Raw genomic sequence first — 20,326 nt, forward strand, 5'->3', positions numbered from 1 at the left:
TCTTTCATTGTTGATGTATGGAGAGAAGCCAGTTTGCCCACATTTATGAACACAGAAGGGGTGCTGCAAAGTAGATGGCTGGACGAACGCCAGCACAAGGAGAACAGGTATGTCACTGGGAGGCAGTGGTGTGCTGGTGAATAGTTAACTGGCTGGGATGGGGAGTGGGTGGTGGGGCAAACAAGCACTTCTCACAAGGCTGCGTCAGCACACCAGGGCTCAGAGAAGACCCAGGTCTGTAGCAGAGACCCCAGCTCCAGAGAGACGGCTGGGCCAGTTACCAGGTGACTTCTATACCGTAAGAACAGAGGGAGGATGTAGAGAGTTGGAACGAACCTTAAACACAAGACTCAGTGCTTCCTTGGCAGTATCTTTCCTTTAGAAGATGTCATGACTGGGTCTTTCAAACCAGAGTTCATTACTGCTTTCCTTTGCTGCTGAGGTTAAATTCCAAGCCCCTCAATGTAACGTTTCAGTGGCGCTTTCACCAACCCTTCTTTTGTATGTGTCTTGGTCCAGGGAAGGGGGATGGGTCCTGCTATGGACTGAATGTTTGTGTTCCTACAATATTCAGATGTTGGAGCACTAATGTGATGGTATTTGGAAGTGAGGTCTTTGGGAGGTAATTAGGTCATGAGGTAGGCTCCACGATGGAATTAGTGCCCAGAAGACAGCCAGCCCTCTGCTCTCAGCCCTGTGAGGATGCAGGGAGATGGGTCTTCACCAGACACCGGATCTTGATCCTGGATTTCTCAGCCTTTAGGACCTGAATAATCATTTTGTTGCTTAAGTCACCCAGTCTAGGTATTTTTGATATAGCAGCTCAAACTAAGATCCCCTCTTACATGCACTTTCAGAGGGCTCATACTGTTTGTTTTTTAAAATTTTATTTTTAAGTAATCTCTACCGCAACATGGGGTTTGAACTTGCAACCCCCAGATCAAGAGGTGAATGCTCTACCCACTGAGCCAGCCAGATGCCCCAAGAGGGCTCCTACTTGTTGATAAAACTGCTTTAGCTAAGTTCTAAAAAGGGAGAAATGGTTTAATATTATGCTGTTTCATCTTCTCTTCAGCTACCCTCAGCAATTCTTAACCAATTGCTGAAACTCAGTTCTTAATCGCTGCCTCAGGCATCTGTGAGATGCAATTTAAACAAGCACAAATGGCTAGTTAGCCCACAGTACAGCCTGGGACTGTAGCATCTGCAGGACACTTAGACCTAATTCCATGATCACATTTGCTTCCTGTTGCCTGCCTATTGGAAGTACGTCCTCCAGACACTGGAAGAATATAGGAGGAGTGTGCTGGTCAGTCCCACAAAGCCAGACGTGCCCAGAATCTCTAGTATCACCAGGGTATGTGAAAATATGAAACTCAATTAGAAAGGGACCTTGGGAACCATTTCTCAATTTCTTCTAACTAAAAAGGACAAGTAGGGGCACCTGGGTGGCTCAGTCGGTTAAGTGTTCGACTCTTGGTTTCAGCTCAGGTCATGATTTCATGGTTCATGGGATCAAGCCCCACATTGGGCTCGGTCCTGGCAGCATGGAGCCTGCTTGGGATTCTCTCCCTCCTTCTCTCTCTGCCCCTCCCCCCACTTACGTGTGTGCACACTCTCTCTCTCAAAATAAATCAGCTTTAAAAAAAATAAAAAGGACAAGTAAAATGTATTCACAGCCAGAGTTTTCATTATGGTTCTCTCCTTCTATACCAGTGGTTCTCAACCAGGTGTAGTTTTATGTCCCCCAGGGGACATTTGGAAATGACTGGATACATTTTGGTTGTCAGCCTAGGTGAGAGATGCTCTTCGCATCTAGTGGGTGAAGGCCAGAGGTGCTGCTAAATGTCCTACAGTGCACAGGACAGCCCCCACAACAAAGAATGATCTATCCCAGAATGTCTCTAGCACCAAGGTTGAGAAATCCTGGTCTCTGCACATGTAAAAAGTTTTCCCAAAACTAAAAACATGGCATTCTTGCTCCAAGAAGAAATCATATCCACAAATCATATTTTATTAGCTCTCCAATGCCACCTTACATTCATGTCCTGCGTTTTGATTAAAATTTGTGAACTACCAGTACAAATCAATATAATGCATTTTTTTCTTTTTTTTCTTTCTCTCTTTTTTTTTTTTTTTTTTTTTTTTTACACACCAACAGCTTGAATGTTCCTGAAGCTTTTAAACAATGAGTTGACTGGGGGCAAACAGAAGGCAAGGAATCACAGATAATTAGCTCATGCATCTGGTGCTGGCTAATAAATAATTTTCACATGAATGTAGAAATCACTCAATGTTAACTGTATTTATTTTTTTAAATAGTTGGAAACTGTAATAAAATGCCATTTTCAGAAGCATCTTAGTGACTCAGTAGAACTGCGTCATTTAAAAAATAGTTACTTCCCTAGGTGGGGGTAGGTGAACATGTAGCAAAGTCTTACATCTCACTTGACTCAGGCAGATGGAGTGATCTTTCACAAAATACATTTGTCTGCATTTCTTCTCATGAAAGCCAGCGGCCAGGAAGAGCACCCTGCTTTGAAAAGAGATTGTTTGGTTCACACAGTATACTTTGGTTTATTTAAACAGGTAAGAAAGTGATCCCCAGTTCTCCTGAGGAGAAAATGTATTTTTGACTTCTGAATAAATCAAGATATTACCAGTCTGAATGAGTTTTCCTTTTCTGCTAAGGTAAAAAGTGTATCTTTCTTTCCCTCCAGTGTTCAGTTGCTCCCCTTGGGAAATATTCTTCAGATAAAGTATCTATATGTCTTGATGTATCAGTAGCCCCACACCATGACTTCCATATGACCAAAGATCTGACATTCGGTGTCTGACGGGATCAGCATTTGGCATGTCCTTGGATACGGGGATCAATCTGAACGAAAAGTTCTCATAATATACCTAAAAGTATTTTCTTAAAAGATATAAAAATGTATGCTAACTTGTGCTCTCTTAGTAAGGCTTGCAAGTTGGTAATTAAATAAGCAGAATATAACTCATAAGCCAAAAAAGTGCATTTTTAAATAAAATTGAGAAATGGAGATGGTTAAAACGATGATAAAAAAGATGAGCAGATTATTTTTGGTTAATCTTGGGTGGAAATGATACAATAGTTTCTTTTTTTTTTTCCTTTTTGAGTCCATTTGGTTTTGTTTCATATACTCACAAGGATTGCCATGGGTGTATCTTTGAGTATCACGAAGTCTCCTCACCTGTCTTCTGATATTTTAGCATTCCTGGGCACTACAGCTCTACCAATATAATAGTTCATATGGGGAGACATGTGCTTGCCTTTCATTCCCAAGAACTTTTTACAAAACTGGTCTCAATTCATGAATATTTCAATGAGCACAAAAGATAACAGCTCTCACTTTGCTGTACACACAATCAGAACCTCCATGCCATTAGGCTTATAATCTCACAATCATTCTGCCTTTGTCAGAGACTACATGGGATGCATTTGGGCTACTTTTGCAGGCAAAGATTTTCATTCCTGTTGCGTAAAGCCAAACAGGCAGAGGGAAATCGGAGGCTCTCCCCCTCGTCGCTTTTACTAATCAGTTGAATTCTTTTTTTTTTTTTTTTTGCCCTTTATGGAAATCTTTTCCTTGTCACAGCCACTTATTCAGTAATCACAAAAGGGAAAAAATAAACCATCTCCCCAAATCTATCCCTGGGAGTTCATGTTTTTTTGCTACTTGTCTTCTGTTTCTGTTTGCGAAGGTGAGCCTCTATCTCATGCCTGAAGACCAGCATCCCCAGCTGCCCATGGGATGCCTCGTTCATGGCCTTGGACTGCATGCACATCTTGTACTGCTCAGGGGTCAGTTCATCCACACAGTGCTTCTCATGCCAGAGGTGGAAGAGTCCCCGCACCGGCGTCCGCACCACTATGAGGTTGCTGTGGAGATACTTGCGATAAAGGTGCACATCCTCTCCACCCCAGCCTTTGATGTCCAAATCAAAGCCACCTGCCAGGAGAGAACACACCGCTGAATCGAGCTGCGCAGCCAGTCTCCTGATCTGTACTTGCCTTTCTGATCTGTACAGAACTTTGCATGAAGAGAGGAAGCATTAGGGGAGATGTTTCACTGCTCCCCCCACCCCCCAAGTTATGAGCATGTCTATCCGGGAAAGGGAACTCAGGACCTTGGTGGCAGTGGTGGCCAGCATCAACTCCTTGAGAGAATAAGACTGCAAAGAGAAGCCCCAGCACCTGCCTGCTTCTGAGAGCCATCAGCAGTGCTAATGTTGGCCTGAGCCCCATGTTAAGACTTTTCAGCTTAAAACCTTCAAATGGAAACTCTTGTTTCTGTTTGAATGTGGCCTCCTGTCATTCAAACAAAGTGAAGCAGGGGCTTGCAGCCTGGAAGAGTAATGGGATCTCAGCATGAAAAAAACTACATCCCACAAAATACTCTGCCTTTCATACACTAAAGTGGTCCCAAAAGCTGTGTGTCCATCACAGGCCGGTGAAGTGAGGCATGTTTAAGGGACTGGCCTCCCAGTTCTGAAGTTCTACTCAAAAAATGTGGTTTCACTCCATGGTGGACGCCTTCACAGAGTAATGGTCCCTTAAAGTCTCACTTTTATAAACTGAGATGCCCCTTGTCTTTTCTTAACCTAAAGCCCACTGCAAACCAACAGAACCAGAGAAGACTTGTGTTTTTTGTCACTGTCCCTTTCTTGCCTAGGAGATTTATTTAATTCGTACAAGAAGGAGTAAAGTCATCCTCAACACCTTTCATCAGAGGTATCATGTAGTTCCTTTACCCTCTGTAGCCCCCAGGCTGCATTGCTCTGATCAAGGCCATCGCTGGGCCTGGGGGAGGGGCTCCCGCACAGGAAAACTGCATCCCAACCAGGGCTGGGCTATGTACACGAGTGATTCATTGTACCCCACTGGTGGGCCAGTGTACGATACTGAGTCAGGCGTCTAGAATTTGAGTCTTGGTTTGGCCACTTCACCTCTCTTGAGTTTTGGTTTCTTTATCCTGAAATGAACTAGATGTCATAACCAAATGACATAGTAATGTAAGGGGCAGTGCTTGGTTATCTGTAATTGATTTATTATCATCGGTATCATCACAACTTATTAAATAGAAGGTGCAAAAGTTAAGATGCTTACAAATAAATACAAGATTGCAAAGAATTACCTGGGTCCAGATGTGACCCAGAGATTCTGAGGTCATGGCCATGGCTTACTGAGGAAAAGCACCCTCACCACCTCCCCACACGTTTCAACTGCAGTTATGCCCCATCTTTAGGAAAATCCAACTTATTCTAAATTCAAATTGGATAAACATACACCATTTAAAAAAAAAAAATCCTTCCCTGTACACAGAACAAGGAAACAGAGTTTCTTGAAATGGAAATCTGCTTTAGAAAAAATTTTAGTCATTTTTAGAATTCTGATTTGCACATAATCATTTAGAAATATTTCTTAGAGAAATCAAAGAACACCTATGGTTAGTTGCCGGTATGTGGGAGCACCCAGCCACTCAGAGATCAACCTCCTGGGTGCTCTGCTGCTTCTTTAGCTTCAAGTTGTTTCTTTCTTTCTTTTCATAGGGGTTCTATAGTCCCTGAAGTCTACTCCCCTCTGGACAAAAACCTGGGGCTGCTCAGATTGAGTCACTGATCTTAAAAAGAGACGCATTAGGCCTCGGGGGTGAACAGGAATCACCAGGAGAGAGCAAGAGGAGCAGACTCTGGGAGGCCCACAGGGAGGTGGAGGGATAGAAGTCTCCATGCTCTGCAGGGCCTCCCTGACTCCATCCAAGCTTGGGGTCTACCCTGAGCCCCTGAGCGCAAGATCAAGGTTTCGAGCCTGTTCATTCATACCCTAGTCATGTATAATCCACAATTCTGTTTCAAGGCACATGAGTAGGTACCACTATGGGGAGGGGAGTGGCATTTCCAAGGGGGACAGGAGATGCTCTGTTCTCATCCTATGTCCCTCACTTGCTGCAGACCCTTTGCCTTTTGGTCTCCTCAACTGCAACCTAAGGGCCTTTCCTCTTGGTGCTCTGGGAGTGTGTGTGTGTGTGTGTGTGTGTGTGTATGTGCACACACACATGTATGTGTTGATGGTGACTGTACACTCAGAGCTTGAAGTAGCATTTGGAATTTTTGCAAGTTCAGCAGAGAGAAATTTGGATATTTTCTGGTATGTGATTTTCCAAAATTTCTCATGTTGCCCTTATTTTTTTCAGTGGCCCCTGCTACTATGGAGGCCCAGAAAGTTCTGCAAGAGAGGGACTACAGCCAGAACTAGGAGATACTGGGGGGACCTGCCTTGAGGCTGCCTTTTTTGCAACAACTGCCTTTTCCCTGAGATTGTGTGCTACAACTGGGGTGACTGAGAGGGGCTGATGGAGATTATAGGGGCTCATGTGTTGCACACTCCCAAGCCCTGTCCTGGTCCAGCGCCTCAGTCCATGATGAGAGGAAGGGCCTTTCCTAGGAAATGGCACCACCTTTGTCATTAGACTCCTGGGAACCTGCCCTGACTTCCTCGTGGCCTCTCACGGCCTCTTGGTGGCAGCAGAGGCGCGGACTCGCGGCCCTCTGCCTGGTCTTACCTATATTGAGGAAGTCTGACCGATACTGGCAGGTCATCCCAAATCCAAAGTCTCTCCAAAATCCAGTCTCCTTCTTTATGACCTGCAGGGAAAGCACAGTCATTTCAGAGGGGAGGATAGAGTAGATAAAAATGGAGAGGATTCACAAACTTGTGTAAGCAATGCTCAATAGGGAGCCCATCCCACCACTGATCAGTAGCCACAACCACAACCCTGTGTGGGAAATGCAGATGGATTTGAGTCCTTTCAGAGGGTAGGAATACAGTGAAGTCACCAGTTCCAAAATGGGCCTTGTGATTTTTGGCACCTCTGGTTGGAATGTTTCTAGGGTGTAGGCATGAAAACACACAGGCGTGCGCGCGCGCACACACACACACACACACACACAACACACACACACACTCAAAAACAAACCAGGAGAGCAAGTTTTTGAGCAGCGCCATGGAAAAGCCACCTACGTGTCTGGCCCAACACCAGTGCCAGAGAGAATTGGAGGCCTCGGCCCCTCGCATAGGGCTGGGCAGGGAGCCAGCAAAGGGCTCAGGAAGTGGAGAAAAGGGATCGAGAACAACTCAGAATTCAGCTGCCCTGGCACAGGGCACAAACAGGACTCCCTCGGGGAATAAAAAGAAAACCTGAGAAGGCAGCGTGTTACTCCGGCTCTGCTAAGTCTCACTTGCTGAGGTAAAGGGCGCCAAGAGTCCAGGTTCTGAAGAAAGACTCTGTCCATTCATCTTTAAACTGTTTTAAAACCAAACTGTTCCCCAAAGCATTTGTGGTGGTGGCAAGCTGCAGGGCTGCCGAGAGACCATCCAAGCAGTGACTGTCTTCAAACAGCGAGACCTGGTCCTCCTCAGTCTCTTACTCGGCAAGTAAATTTCCAATGCATTTGCTAAAGCACCAAGGCTTTTAAAACACTGTAATTGTTTGGCTGAAATCACTCTGGGACTAAGTCTGACACCTTAATAGCTCTTTTCTATGATTCATTCTTGAGGTCAACATAGGTGCTTAGTGGAGAAAGTGCCCTCCTGGGGAAGGGAAAGGGGAAGGAGGCTGCCCTTTCCCCATCCACTGGGATTTCTGCATTTTCCTGCCTGCGAGGTCTGGCTCTGTTCACTGCTAATCAGAGCCGGGTGTAGGCTGGGAGGAGCACCAGCATCTCCTCCCAACTTGACCACTGGCTGGCTTTTTTGCCTCAGGCAGGTCCCTCACTTCTTTGAGCTTCTATTTCCTTTCCTATAAATGAGGAAGTTGAGCTAAATCGAGGCTAAGGTCTTTTCCAGGTCTACTATCCAAACATGCATCCTCACTGCTTTTTCACCTTCCCGAAGTTTCATGTTGTCGCCACTACAGCCTCAATTACATTCCACAAATGGTTTGTGGAAGGGCTGTGAACTTAAACATTTCTCTACTCTGTAACCCATGGAAGCACCTTATTTTCATTACAACCTACACATAGATGTTGCCTGCACAGAGTGAACACACACGCGTCAGGGCTGCTGAAAGGAAATAAGGACCAAGAGAGGTTTTGTCCATTAGTGGCCCAGCAGATGTGCTCCAATTCTTCTGCAGAACAAAGGCCTGTTATACAATATCTCCCAAGTGACAAGACAATTTCATTAGTATCAACTGGAAAGATTTTGCAGGGCAGGAAAGTTTGGAAAAATCTCCACTGAGTCATTTTTTAAAAATGGTTTCTGTTTCATACCAGGTACATGGTTTCTGTTGCAGCTAATGGCTTAATGTCTTTTCTGCTGGTCAGGACACAGACAGTCCTCTAAGCTTCTAGGTAAAAATGGAGTCAAAGAGAAGTGCCAATATCCAAACTTCAACCATTTGGCTGAGGTCTGTATGGAATCTAAAAGAGAAAGCTCCAAACAGGAAGAACAATGGGCCAGGGCTCAGACCTGGGCTGTGATGCAGTGCCCAGCAAGGTTGAACAAGGTAAAGAGTGACCCTCACCTGGGGACAATGTGACAGAGTCAAACTGATTTGTGAGCTGGGGAATGCACCTTATAAACACTTATTGATGTCAGCTTTAAAGTTGGCAAGCCAGGGAACGCCACTATCTGATATGCCTATTGAAATTTAGCCCTTGGTGGAAACTGATCTGATCCATACCCTTAGCATATAATGTCAGAGCAAGATGGAGTTCACGTATGACAGGCTCTACCATCCACAGCTGTGCCGAGTCATTGGACTAGTGCCCTCAACGAGCAACCTAGCTGTGAGTGAGTACTCTCAAACATGCATCAGATCACAGCTCATTCTAATTTAAAACCCTGCAGGGGCTTTAATTGCATTCTCTCTAATGCAATTAGAATAAAACCCAGAGAAAACCTCTAGCCTGCAAAGGTCCTATGTGACCCAACCCTGGCCTGCCTCACCCATCTCATATCCCCTCCTACAGTGTCTCATTCTATTCTGCCCTTGAACATACCAGGCTCCCAGGTCTCTAAGGCTGGACACTTGCAGACTCCCTATCTAGGTCACCTTTTTCCTGCTCACCACTGAGCTCCAATGTCACTTGCCTAGAGCAGTCATCCTCACCCTCCCAGCCTGTGTCAGCACCACCCCCCCACACCAACATGTCACTCTCTGTCCCATCGCCTGGTTTACTTTCTCTACAACACTTATGGCTCTCTGAAATTATCCTGTTGATGCATCTGTTTCTCTGTTCTGTCTTCCCCTATGACCACTGGTGAATGTCTGCCCAGGGCCTTGGTCTCCTTCACAGCACCCAGATCACTATCCAGCAAACAGCAGGTGCTCAATAAGTGCTTCTCCAATGAAAGAATGAAGAGCAGTCCTGAAGAACAGACATAGTTCAACTAGGGAATTCGTGAGTGGCTCGGAGAAGGCCTAGGAACTCCAGGGCGAAAATTCTCAGAATTGTGTAGCTCTGGACCAACAGACAAATACGTTTTCACCTTCCTGGGGACTGAGCAGAGGGCCCTACTTCTTTTTTTTTTTTTTTTTTTTTTTTTCATGTTAGGTCATGTTTTATTATTTAAGTCATCCCTGATACTTTATTTTTTTTTCAATATATGAAATTTATTGTCAAATTGGTTTCCATACAACACCCAGTGCTCATCCCAAAAGGTGCCCTCCTCAATACCCATCACCCACCCTCCCCTCCCTCCCACCCCCCATCAACCCTCAGTTTGTTCTCAGTTCAGAGGGCTCTACTTCTTAGAATCTCTGCCCCAGGCCTCAGGAGCTCCACTGCTCTGTTCAAGCTTTGAAAAGATACACACCAATGATGTTTACTACAACAGAGGAGGAAGAAACCCTAAGATTATACGTTAAAAGAAAAACATCTCCTGTCCTGAATTTCGCCGCTCCGTTTTCAAGTGCTATCCTCATTTTTAAAAAATGTCTTTCAAGAGCTGGCTTCCTCTCAACTCTCTGCAGCACCCTTTCTCTCCCCACCTTAGATCTCGGCAGAGCACTGCGGGACATGCACACACCACAAAAGGACAGTTGTGGAGCCCGCTCTCCCACAGGAAGTTTCCAGACCCAAAGCTCTGTGGGCGATTCACGTGACAGGGGTGATTATTTTCTATTAGGACCAAAACACAAAGCACAAATCAGCGTCTCTCCCCAAAGATGTGGGAAGGCGGCCGCCCTGCAGCTGCGCGGGGAGCCAGGGAGGCAGCGCCTGTTGCTTTAATGGTGCTGACTTGGACAACTGCCCGTGAAGCAATCTGGGCCCTGAAATAAAATAAATAACAAATACTCAGGCAGAGTATTTCCTCTAAATCAAAGAGAGCCTCCCAAGAACTGAGGTTGCATTCGCCCAGCCTCACATTCACAAACGCCAGTGGGATGTGACCCGTGCAGTCCCCAGGCCCCGCGCTTAGAGGGCTCCCTGCCTGGTTTCATGGGCTTCAAATTCTTAATTCTTAAAGGGCCCTGCATTTTTCACTGTGCACTGGGCCATGCCAATTATGTGGTCAGCCCTGCCTGTGAGCCGCACACATGCTGAGCTTTAGGGGCTTTGGTAGCTGGGCTGGGCACTCCACGACCCCACCCTGTACCTTCCTTATTATCAGGGTCCTGAGGGAGGCTGCGTGTGCCTTGCAGCACGGAAGCAGAGTGACCTGCCCAGGAGAACTCGGCCACTTGTGGCTGAGCCCAAACCAACACCATGATTGCTGTGACAGTTTCCATTTCTTGAGAAGATATTCTGGAGGCACAGCTGTCATAGAATTGGTTTAAGAATGGACTCAAAAGCCACCTCCTCCAAGGTCTATATTAACCCACATTTTTCTACAAGTCTTCTTTTATTGGTATCTGCTTAAAAAAAAAAGTGTCAGGGTGCCTAGTGGCTCAGTCAGTTAAGCATCCGACTTCTGCTCAGGTCATGATCTCACGGTCTGTGGGTTTGAGCCCCGCACTGGGCTCTGTGCTGCAGCTCAGATCCTCCAGGCTCTGATCCCTCTCCCTTTGCCCCTCCCCAACTTGTGCTCTCTCTTTCTTTCTCTCTCTCTCTCTCTCTCTCTCTCAAAATAAACATTAAACAAAAATTTTTTTTAAGATAAAGTGTCTTCTGAAGGGTGTCATATTGGACCAGGAATCGTCCAGGTTCCCTATTCCAGGAATCTACCACCTAAAGCTCGACTCTATGCTCTCATGGAAGCACTCTGAGGCCACAGGACACATCCCCTACCACCCAGTATCCTTAGCCCAGTCTCCATCATACGGGGCAGGATCTGAGTTCCCAGCCCTGCCACTTAGCAATCTGAGCAAGTGACTTATTCTCTAAGCTTCAAATTTTCAGCTGTGAAATGAGCATAATAATAGCTCATCACCTTACTGAGATTCCCCAAAATAAAGCAGGCACAGTGCTGGGTTCCAAAAGGCTTGAGTACGGCACCTGTTAACACTACTTTTGGAACTCAGTGAGTGTCTGCTTTCCGAATATTTAAAAGCAGACCAAAAGGATGGACTATGCCCAGTCAGCAATTTTTAGAAATTTAAACCAAAATGCAGGTTAGTGGTGAAATACTTCTTGGAAGTGGGTAGAGACAGGTAAGGGTATATAATCCAAGAGGGCAAGGACAGGAGCCATTAAAACATTCACACGCTGGACAGAGGAGCACAAAGCCACTGGATTTAAATGATGGGTGGGATGCATGGTGGACTGAGATGTCAGGCACCGCAGGCAGCAGAGATGGTGAGGAGATGGCCCCGAGGGGGGAGGCCGGCACACAGGGTGGGTATGTTTGCCTGGCAGAGCAGCCGGCCTGGGTGTCTACCAAGCTGGTACCATGTGCCGGGTGCTGGGGTTTGCAGACATTCCCTCTGTAACCAGTTTCAGAGTCAGTTTGTGGAGAGCAGTTAATCCCACAAAGGAATCAAGGCTGGCAGTGTGGTGCCGCAGCTGGCCAGTACCAGCTCACCAGGACTGCACAAGTCTCTTCCTGCCTCGGTGTTCAGTGACATCACTCTGGGGGCCTGAAATAGGCCACAGTGGGAGTACTGACACCATGGAAAGTGGCAAATGCTATGAATCAGGGCTTTTCTCTCCCCCACCTTTTCAGAGTGTGGGTTGTTAAACATTTACTAGCACACCACTGGCTCTGTGCCATAAAAGATTATTTAAAATGAGATTAATCTGTGTTTTGGAAACGTATCTCTGGCAGGGGGTAAAGGAAAGACCAGATTATAGGAGAGGGAAAAGGTCTACAGACAGAAGAGGTAGAAGATTCCGGCAGTGGCCCCAGCAGGTACAAGGCTTGAGCCAAGAGAGTGGAATGTCTAAAGTTAATAATTATTTAAATGACAGTCATTCCTTTCTCTCTGAGCTCTTTCTACATTAAAGCATCAGCAAGTTTTATCTCAGGTTTAAAACTCAAGAAATTAAATGTTAGCATAAAATTCCATCATTTTGCATATTTTTTATCATTAATGGCTTGTACTCAAAAGTAAAGAAATAAGTAGTCTGAACACATATACACACACAAATCATAAATGTAGCTTCTGGCTTTAGTCTGAAAACAGTGTTATCAAACAGCAGTGGCAATGGCCTGAGAAGCAATGACTAGCACAGGCACTAACAAGGTCACATTTGCAGGGCTGCTCTGAAAATTTGTCTTGTGTTTGCATCCGTTGGTAATTTTTGTTACAGCTACATTCTGGATCTGTATTCTCCCTTTACCTTGATACTGATGTATTCCAGGGGTGGCTCTCAAGAGTATCTCTATCTCTATCTCTATCTCTATCTCTATCTCTATCTCTATCTCTATCTCTATCTCTATGTCGATCTCTACCTGTATCTCTATCTTGTCCATATCTATATCTATATCTATATCTATATCTATATCTATATCTATATCTATATCTATATCTGTATCTATATCCTGTATCTTTCATGAATGAGCCGAAATGAACCCTTGGTAGGAAGTCTTTCCTAACTTACCATCTCTAATCATCTCTTTTTATTTTATACCTTCTCAGCACCTACACATTCTGTCTCCATTAAATTAATTTCTGTAGCTTTATGTTCTCCTTTGGAATTTTTGTCAGATCATTTCCTTTGTATTTCAGCCCTCATCAAGATCCTAGCAAATCTGCTTCAATTGCACTGGGGTAAGGAAATCCTGCTTTTGGCCTGAGTTCTGCTACTAGCTGGTTGTGTGATCTTGGGCCAGTCTATAAAAACAAAACAAGAGGGTGAGCAAAGTGACCTCCCCAATCACTTCTGAGCATAAGAAACTGTTTCAGTTCTTCTGACTCCTCCAGAATGTCTAGTCTAGTTCTCTGCAGGTGGCAAGTGCTCAATACATGGCTCATCTAATAACAAACATAATCAACACATCCTTTTTGGATGGAGAACCCCCAGTGTCTCAGAGACAACTGCTATGTTTCTCTAGACTAAATCATCATGAACACTGAACCCTAACATAATCAGATTTGCATGCTCCAGGATAGCTCTAAGGTGCATTTGGAAATAAATGTCAAATATCCTGCATTTGCAGGATAATTCAGAGGCTCGAGCTATGGATGCAGTGATCTGAGTTCTGTTTCTGCTTGACCATTAATTCTGGAGATCTGAGAAACTGGCTTAACTACACCATACCTCTAGCTCCCCTTTGCACCTGCTTCCCTGCAGGAATGGTAATAAAAGGATAAAACTTTTAAAGTGTGAAATGAAAAGAATTCCTTGCAAGCAAATAAGATCTTATGAATTTGAAGTTGAAAAATTAACCACATCTGATGTCAAATGCAAAGAAGTACTAAGTACTTTATTTAACCAAGGAGGCTTATTGTATCCCTTTCCCCCAACTCCCAAACACTATTAGAAACAGAGAACTCATGGAAAGGAAACAAAAAACTTTTGTGTCTCCACAGAAGTGATATCACCCTAAAGTAGATAAAAACTGGTTCTTGGGGAGTGAAAAACTCTTACTGTGTTGACATATACTGTGTTTAGTATATGCAGCACACATATACTAAATACGTGCCATATTTGTGTATATAAATTACAGATACATAAACAGATATTCAGTATATATCTGTGGTATTAGAATTTCACTGAGGGGAGAGAGAACTCATTACCATACTTGGTCATTACCATTACCAGCTTGGGCCCAAAGGGAAACCATGCTAGGATTGGTGAGGAGCAAACCTCGTCCAACCTCAGGGGACCAGGCTGAAACCTTCTGGAAAAGATCCTAAATGAGATGCCAGAGGTTAATCAGAGGATTAACAGGAGAATGAACAGATTTTGCTATTTCTGGAAGCTTAAAGACAGAATCAGTCCTCCACAAGAATTTCAAAGAACTTCCAATGAAAACTGATTACTCTCCCATTGCACAGAAGCAATGGCTTTGCCTCAAGAGGAGACAGAGCTACTCAAAGCGATGAACAAGAGACAGCCCCAGGTCAGATGCCCCCGATATTCAGCCCGAGCTGGAAACAGCTGTAGACAAACTCAGCTGATCTCTCTGCAGGAAAAGGTAACAGTTCACGCTTGAGATGACAATAATCCTGAGGAATTTTGTCTCAGAAGGGCATAGGGTATGCCTATGTGCATGACAGAGACCCTCTTCTGGGGTCATCTTCCTCCTGCCTGCACAGCTTTTCTGCTGAATGGACTAACTGCCAACACCACCACCACCAAGACCACTCGGTGTACAGAGATTCTTGGTGGCTGTGTGGCTCCACTATCTATCATCTGTGCAGCCAAGACCTTAGCAGAGAAGTCCCTCCAACGTTCCTTTAGAAACCACCTTGTGGGGCACCTGGGTGGCTCAGTCAGTTAAGTGTCTGACTTCAGTTCAGGTCATGATCTCGTAGTTCATGAGTTCAAGCCCCGCATCGGGCTCTGTGCTGACAGCTCAGAGCCTGGAGCCTGCTTCAGATTCTGTGTCTCCCTCTCTCTCTCTGTCCCTCTTCCTCTTTCTCTCTCTCTCTCTCTTAAAAATAAATAAACATTAAAAAAAAAAAAGCTACCTTGCTGGTGATGCCTCTGCTGCTACCCTGGACCCAAGGCCCTGTGGTTTGTGACAATGATAGTGTGATGGGAAGAGCCCTGGATCTGTCCTTATGCCCCCACTGACTCACTCACTGTGTGACCTGGGGTGAGCCACCCTTTCTGACTTCTCTTTTCCATCTGTCAAATGGGACCATAAATCTCACCCTTCTTACCTCATATAGTTTGTAATAATAAAGAGAAAATGTGCTTGTTGCATCCATAATGCAGTAATAATAGTTTCCAAAAATGATATAAGAAAACTATGAAGGTGTGAAATTACCTTTCTGTAAGGTACTGTTCCTATTTATTTTCCACTTTTAAATATTGCAAGCACTTTTAATCAACAAGGCGCTGGGAGCAAAGGCCAGAACGTCTGACAAACTTAAAAATTACTATGGGAATCAGTCCACAGATTTCCACTCACCTTTACTCATGGTCAGGTGCCCCTGGTAATGAAAGACATGAAACAGAGCCACACAAAGGCACCTGCAGGGTAATTACTCACCAGCTGCTGTTCTAGGGGAGGGACCGCATCATGATGGCCATATATTATGCCAGGATTGTACTGACTAAAAAGGACTGGATAAAATACCTTCTTCCCTGCAAACCAGAAAACAAACATTCACTTAAAGCAACAGACAACACTATTAGGTTAGTACACTTATATTCAGTCCTCTGAAATGTCCCAGATATTTGCATCCACTTTTCCTTTTCTTATCACTGAACCCTAAAACAGATCTTAGGAGTTCTGCACAGGTAGATCAGAGGGACAGACTCTCAAATATCTCTGACCTCCTAGCAAAGAAGTGGTATTCAAAATACTGACAGTCCTTGGGTGCCTGGGTGGCTAAATCAGTTGAGCATCCAACTCTTGATTTCAGCTCAGGTCATGATCCCGGGTTGTGGGATCAAGCCCCATGTTGGGCTCTGCACTGAGTGTGGAGACTGCTTGGGACCTCTCTCTCCCTCTCTGTCTCTCCCCTGCTTACACATGTGCTCGGCTCACTCCCTCTCTCTAAAATAAAAAATAGAAGCAAACAAAAAAAACCCCAAAATACTGACAGTTGGTGGCTGTGGCACTGGGTATCAACCAACAGGAGTGAGTGTGAAAGAGTTCTGATACTCCCTGCCCTTCCAGACATTAACCCTTTAATTGCTGGTCTGTGGGAAGTCTAAAGGGTTGCCAGAGGGGTCACGGTGACTTTAGGCAGCAGGAGTAGATATAGGGACCCCAAGCACTTGCTCTTTACCAGTTTCCACAGAAGAGTTTCAATATTTTAACAGTAGTTATCAGCTGAATATCAGCTCTTGCTATGAGTCAAACTCTATGAAAATCATTTTCATATTGTGGGTTCTTCCCACTCAGAGCCCTTGCTCCCTTGGGAACTGCCCACAGCTATGCCTTTCCCTTTAGTGTCAGGCGGCTTTCCAGTCCATGTCCCCCCAAACCCCCAGCACTTTCTCCCGTGGGTGTTCACTCAGGCCAACCTCTTAGCTGAAAATGGTAAATGAGTTTTAGACTTGAACCTAGGCCAAAGAGTCCCAGAATTACGGCAGCTGACAGGCCCACACCATGACATAAAGAAGAAATTAAACCAGATGATTTTGCTTTTTCTTGGTCATTGGGTAAAATCGGGCCAATTCAGAAGCAGGACATCAGAGGGAACCATGAAGAGAATGAGTGTGTGACAGAGCTGAAGGCCACCCTGGGGGAGAGAAAGGGAAGAGCCAACTCCAGATCCCCATACCTGGCTGTGTGTTCAGCCTGCATGTATTGAGGAATTCGGAGGTGAAGTAGATATCAACGTCACAGAAAAAGAGAAGGACGTTGCTTCCTTTCCAGAAACGGGCTCCAACATCAAGTCCCTTTCCTCGAGAAAACTCTCCATTCAGTTGGATGAAGGTAAAGTTCCTGAAGTTGGCAGCTCTAAAAGGGAAGACCAGACACAGTCACTCATGCGCTCATGCACCAGGCAGACAGAACCCCCTCGGAAAACACGTGACCAGGGCCCACCCACATTTTGCCACCTATATTTTGTAACCCTGCAGGCACAGAGACTACCCAAGAAGATACAGAATGACCAAGACTCACTGGAAACTCACTGAGATTAAAGGTACCAAGAACACTTAGTGAAGTTGTAACTTCTGTTTTCTTTCTCTAGCAATTTCCCCATTATGAAAACTGTACTGTTATGGCTAATGGATATTCTTTGTGATAAAGAAAACTTGAACAAGTGGAGACTAGGTCAACAGAACCCAGGGCAATCTCCATGCTTCCTGAACCACCTAATGAAACCACTGGGCCAAAGAAATAAAATCACATTGGAATGGCCCCACCTACCATCTGTATGCAACTCCAGAGACCAGGCATGATGGTCTTGATGTGGATCTATCTCCAAATAGGTTAAACCTGGACTCCTTCCCCACCTTTAGGTAAAGCAAGAGAGCATGGTAGGGAAAATTACAGACTTGGATTCAGATCACCAGGGCTGTCCCAACCCTGGCTCTCCTATAGATTAATTCTGTGATCTAGGCAAACCCATTAATTTCCTGGAAGGGCAGTTGCCTCATCTGCAAAATGGGAATAATAACACCCACCTTAACTATCTCACAGAGTGATTAGTTAGATAAACACTGCCAAGAGTCTAAAGCAGTATGTAAACATGAGCAATTGCTATCATTAGCACAGGTGAGGATTCCCAGGCCTGTGGTAGTAAAGCCAAGACATTTCTTCACTTGGCTGTTCTTTCCCAAGGACATCAGAAGCTTCTGAAATGGGGCATGTCTTTTTTTTAATTTTTTTTAACGTTTATTCATTTTTGAGAGCTAGAGAAAGACAGAGTGTGAGCAGGGGAGGGTCAGAGAGAGAGGGAGACACAGAATCCGAAGCAGGCTCCAGGCTCTGAGCTTTCAGCACAGAGCCTAACACGGGGCTCTAACTCACGAACCGCGAGATCATGACCTGAACCAAAGTTGGACGGATGCTCAACCGACTGAGCCACTCAGGTGCTCCTGAAATGGGGAATGTCTTAAGCAGAAATTCCAGGAACTCATGTTGTACCTAGAGGGACAGGGATTGTCTTCTGCCAGATAGAACTAGAGAACTACTTTGAGTCCTAACCCTGTGTGTGCAGGGGCCTGGCATTCGGCAAATCTCCCTTTTCCTGCTCACACGGGCCTTCTTTTCATAATGGTTCCTCTCCTTCCACAGCCTGACTCTTCCCTCTACCCATTCCTAACTTCTCCCTAATCACTTTTTTTTTTTTTTTTTTTTTTTGCGAAAGAGAGAGGGGAGAGGGACATTGGGAGAGCAAGAGAGAATCCCAAGCAGGCTCCATGCTCAGTGCATAGCCTGATACAGGGCTTGATCCCACAACCCTGGGATCATGACCTGAGCCAAAATCAAGAGTTGGATGCTCAACAAACTGAGCCTCCCAGGTGCCCCACTTGTCTCTAATCTTGATGTATTCAAAACAAATACAAAAAAAAATTTCCATTTTAAAGTTTGTATTCCAAGTAACCATCTAGGGTAAAGGTCAACACAAATATAGAATCAGAAACTTTTCCAATGCTAAGTTGTACTTGTATCTGGTAATTTAATCAGTAGAACTAGTCGTGCTACTCCTTCCTTATCATCTTCTTTCAGATCTGGGAGTGAGCTTGGTTTTTTATCTCTGGAATCTGTGGGCCCAACTTCACCTAAGTCCAAAGCCAGACACACTTTTCAGATTTAGATCAAGGCAGGAGGCCTGGTGACTGGAAGAGCACTGGTGTCTGAGTCAGTAAACCTGGATCCAGGGCCTAGAACCGTACCCGCCCCCAATAGGGGCTCCACATATGTTTGTGATTAAAGGTGTGAACAGAGGAATGACTCTAATCCTAGCTCTGCCTCTAATCTATTTGGGGGAAGTCATTTTACTTCTTTTGCCTTAGTTTCCTCATTGTGACTTGATGGTTACAGAGCCCAGAGGGTCCTTTCCACTCTAAAATTCTGTTTTCCTGAGATTCTGCCTTCAGTTCAGCACCGCTCTACCTTTGGAGGGATTCTCCCGGTAGATGGCCCCAGTTCATATTTTCTGTGAGTAGCACTGACGTTATGCTCCAAAGCCTCTTCAGGACCTATCCTGGCCCTAGCTAGGACAGTGCCACCTACTTGTTGCAAAGACGTGGAGGTGGAGTGAGGCCCCTGAAGTCCTGCTCACATCTCCTGGAGCTTTCTATAGCCCAGCTCCTGTAAGGCAAGCTCAACCCACTTCCTTCTGCCCTAAGTAGGAGGTTTTCAGGAAAGTTTTACCCTGGGGAGGTGCCTACATTTTTCCCTCTTCCTCTAAGGGAGTCTCCTGCCAGTTCTCATAGGACTTATCCACACCCAGGGGCTCATCTTTTTTCTAACAGCCAGTAGTGGGTCTTTTTCTTGATTTGTCTCAAGGCTCATACTGTTTGGGATCCTCCCAGACTGCAGGGATATCTGTTAGCTAATTGGCAGAGCATGGAGGACTGGCATGTCCTTGAGCAGAGCCTTCCTTATTCAGCTTGTTTCTGACTCATAATTCAGGTACCTCCTCCAGGAGGTTTTCCAGGATCTATCATTAGAGAGTTCAAGTATAAAAATGCTTTATATTTGAACAACAGCAAGCAACTTTCACCAAAGGAAGAGAAATGCTGCTCTTAACATGTTGTGTTAAAGGAACTGCTGACTTTCCTACTTGAACAGCATCCATTGTGTGTGTATATATATATATATATATATATATATATATCTCAAATTTTTACAAAAGTTAAGTCACGTTGAATACTTAAATAAGAACACATGGCAGGGGTACCTAGCTGGCTCAGTCAGTGGAGTGTGTGACTCTTGATCTTGGGGTTGTGAGTCGGAGCCCCACGCTGGGTGTAGAGATTAAAAAAAATAAAATCTTAGAAAAAAAAAGGAACACAAAGCAGCATTAGAAACAGAGGTAACCGCATTAACTACATGACAGGACTGAGTGAATGGTAGAGACAGATGAGTGCCACAAATTTCAAGGAGAAAGTGGTAATTTGAAGTATGCACTTACCCAATATGTAACTTAAACTAGTTTGTTCTGCCTCCAAATTTCCCAAACCCTGCTTCCAGCTGCTGTGCTGCAGCAGAGGGCAGAGGAGGGAGGAAGATGGGGGTTGGGAGCTTGTCTGTCACTCACAGCCACTAGGAAAAGGGGTGGGGAGAACACTGGGCCTAGTGTTTGAAATGACCTTTGTTTGGAAGAACTTTTTT

General features: G+C 45.0%; 1 protein-coding gene across 3 annotated transcripts in view; it reads right to left on the reverse strand.

Moving 5' to 3' along the window:
• Positions 1 to 2,290: 2,290 nt before the first annotated feature.
• The window catches only part of CSGALNACT1 (chondroitin sulfate N-acetylgalactosaminyltransferase 1), a 342,071-nt gene continuing 324,035 nt past the window's right edge, over positions 2,291 to 20,326 (reverse strand). For all 3 annotated transcript variants that reach the window (XM_043562633.1, XM_043562613.1, XM_043562622.1), the window contains exons 6-9: positions 16,818 to 16,996; positions 15,575 to 15,669; positions 6,588 to 6,669; positions 2,291 to 3,974 (exon numbers count right to left, since the gene is read on the reverse strand). In XM_043562633.1, coding sequence (XP_043418568.1) covers positions 3,685 to 3,974; positions 6,588 to 6,669; positions 15,575 to 15,669; positions 16,818 to 16,996 — 646 coding nt within the window. In that variant the 3' untranslated portion in view covers positions 2,291 to 3,684. The remainder of the gene's footprint in view (positions 3,975 to 6,587; positions 6,670 to 15,574; positions 15,670 to 16,817; positions 16,997 to 20,326) is intronic.

Source organism: Prionailurus bengalensis, chromosome B1, assembly GCF_016509475.1.
Source record: "Prionailurus bengalensis isolate Pbe53 chromosome B1, Fcat_Pben_1.1_paternal_pri, whole genome shotgun sequence".
Lineage (NCBI taxonomy): Eukaryota > Metazoa > Chordata > Mammalia > Carnivora > Felidae > Prionailurus > Prionailurus bengalensis.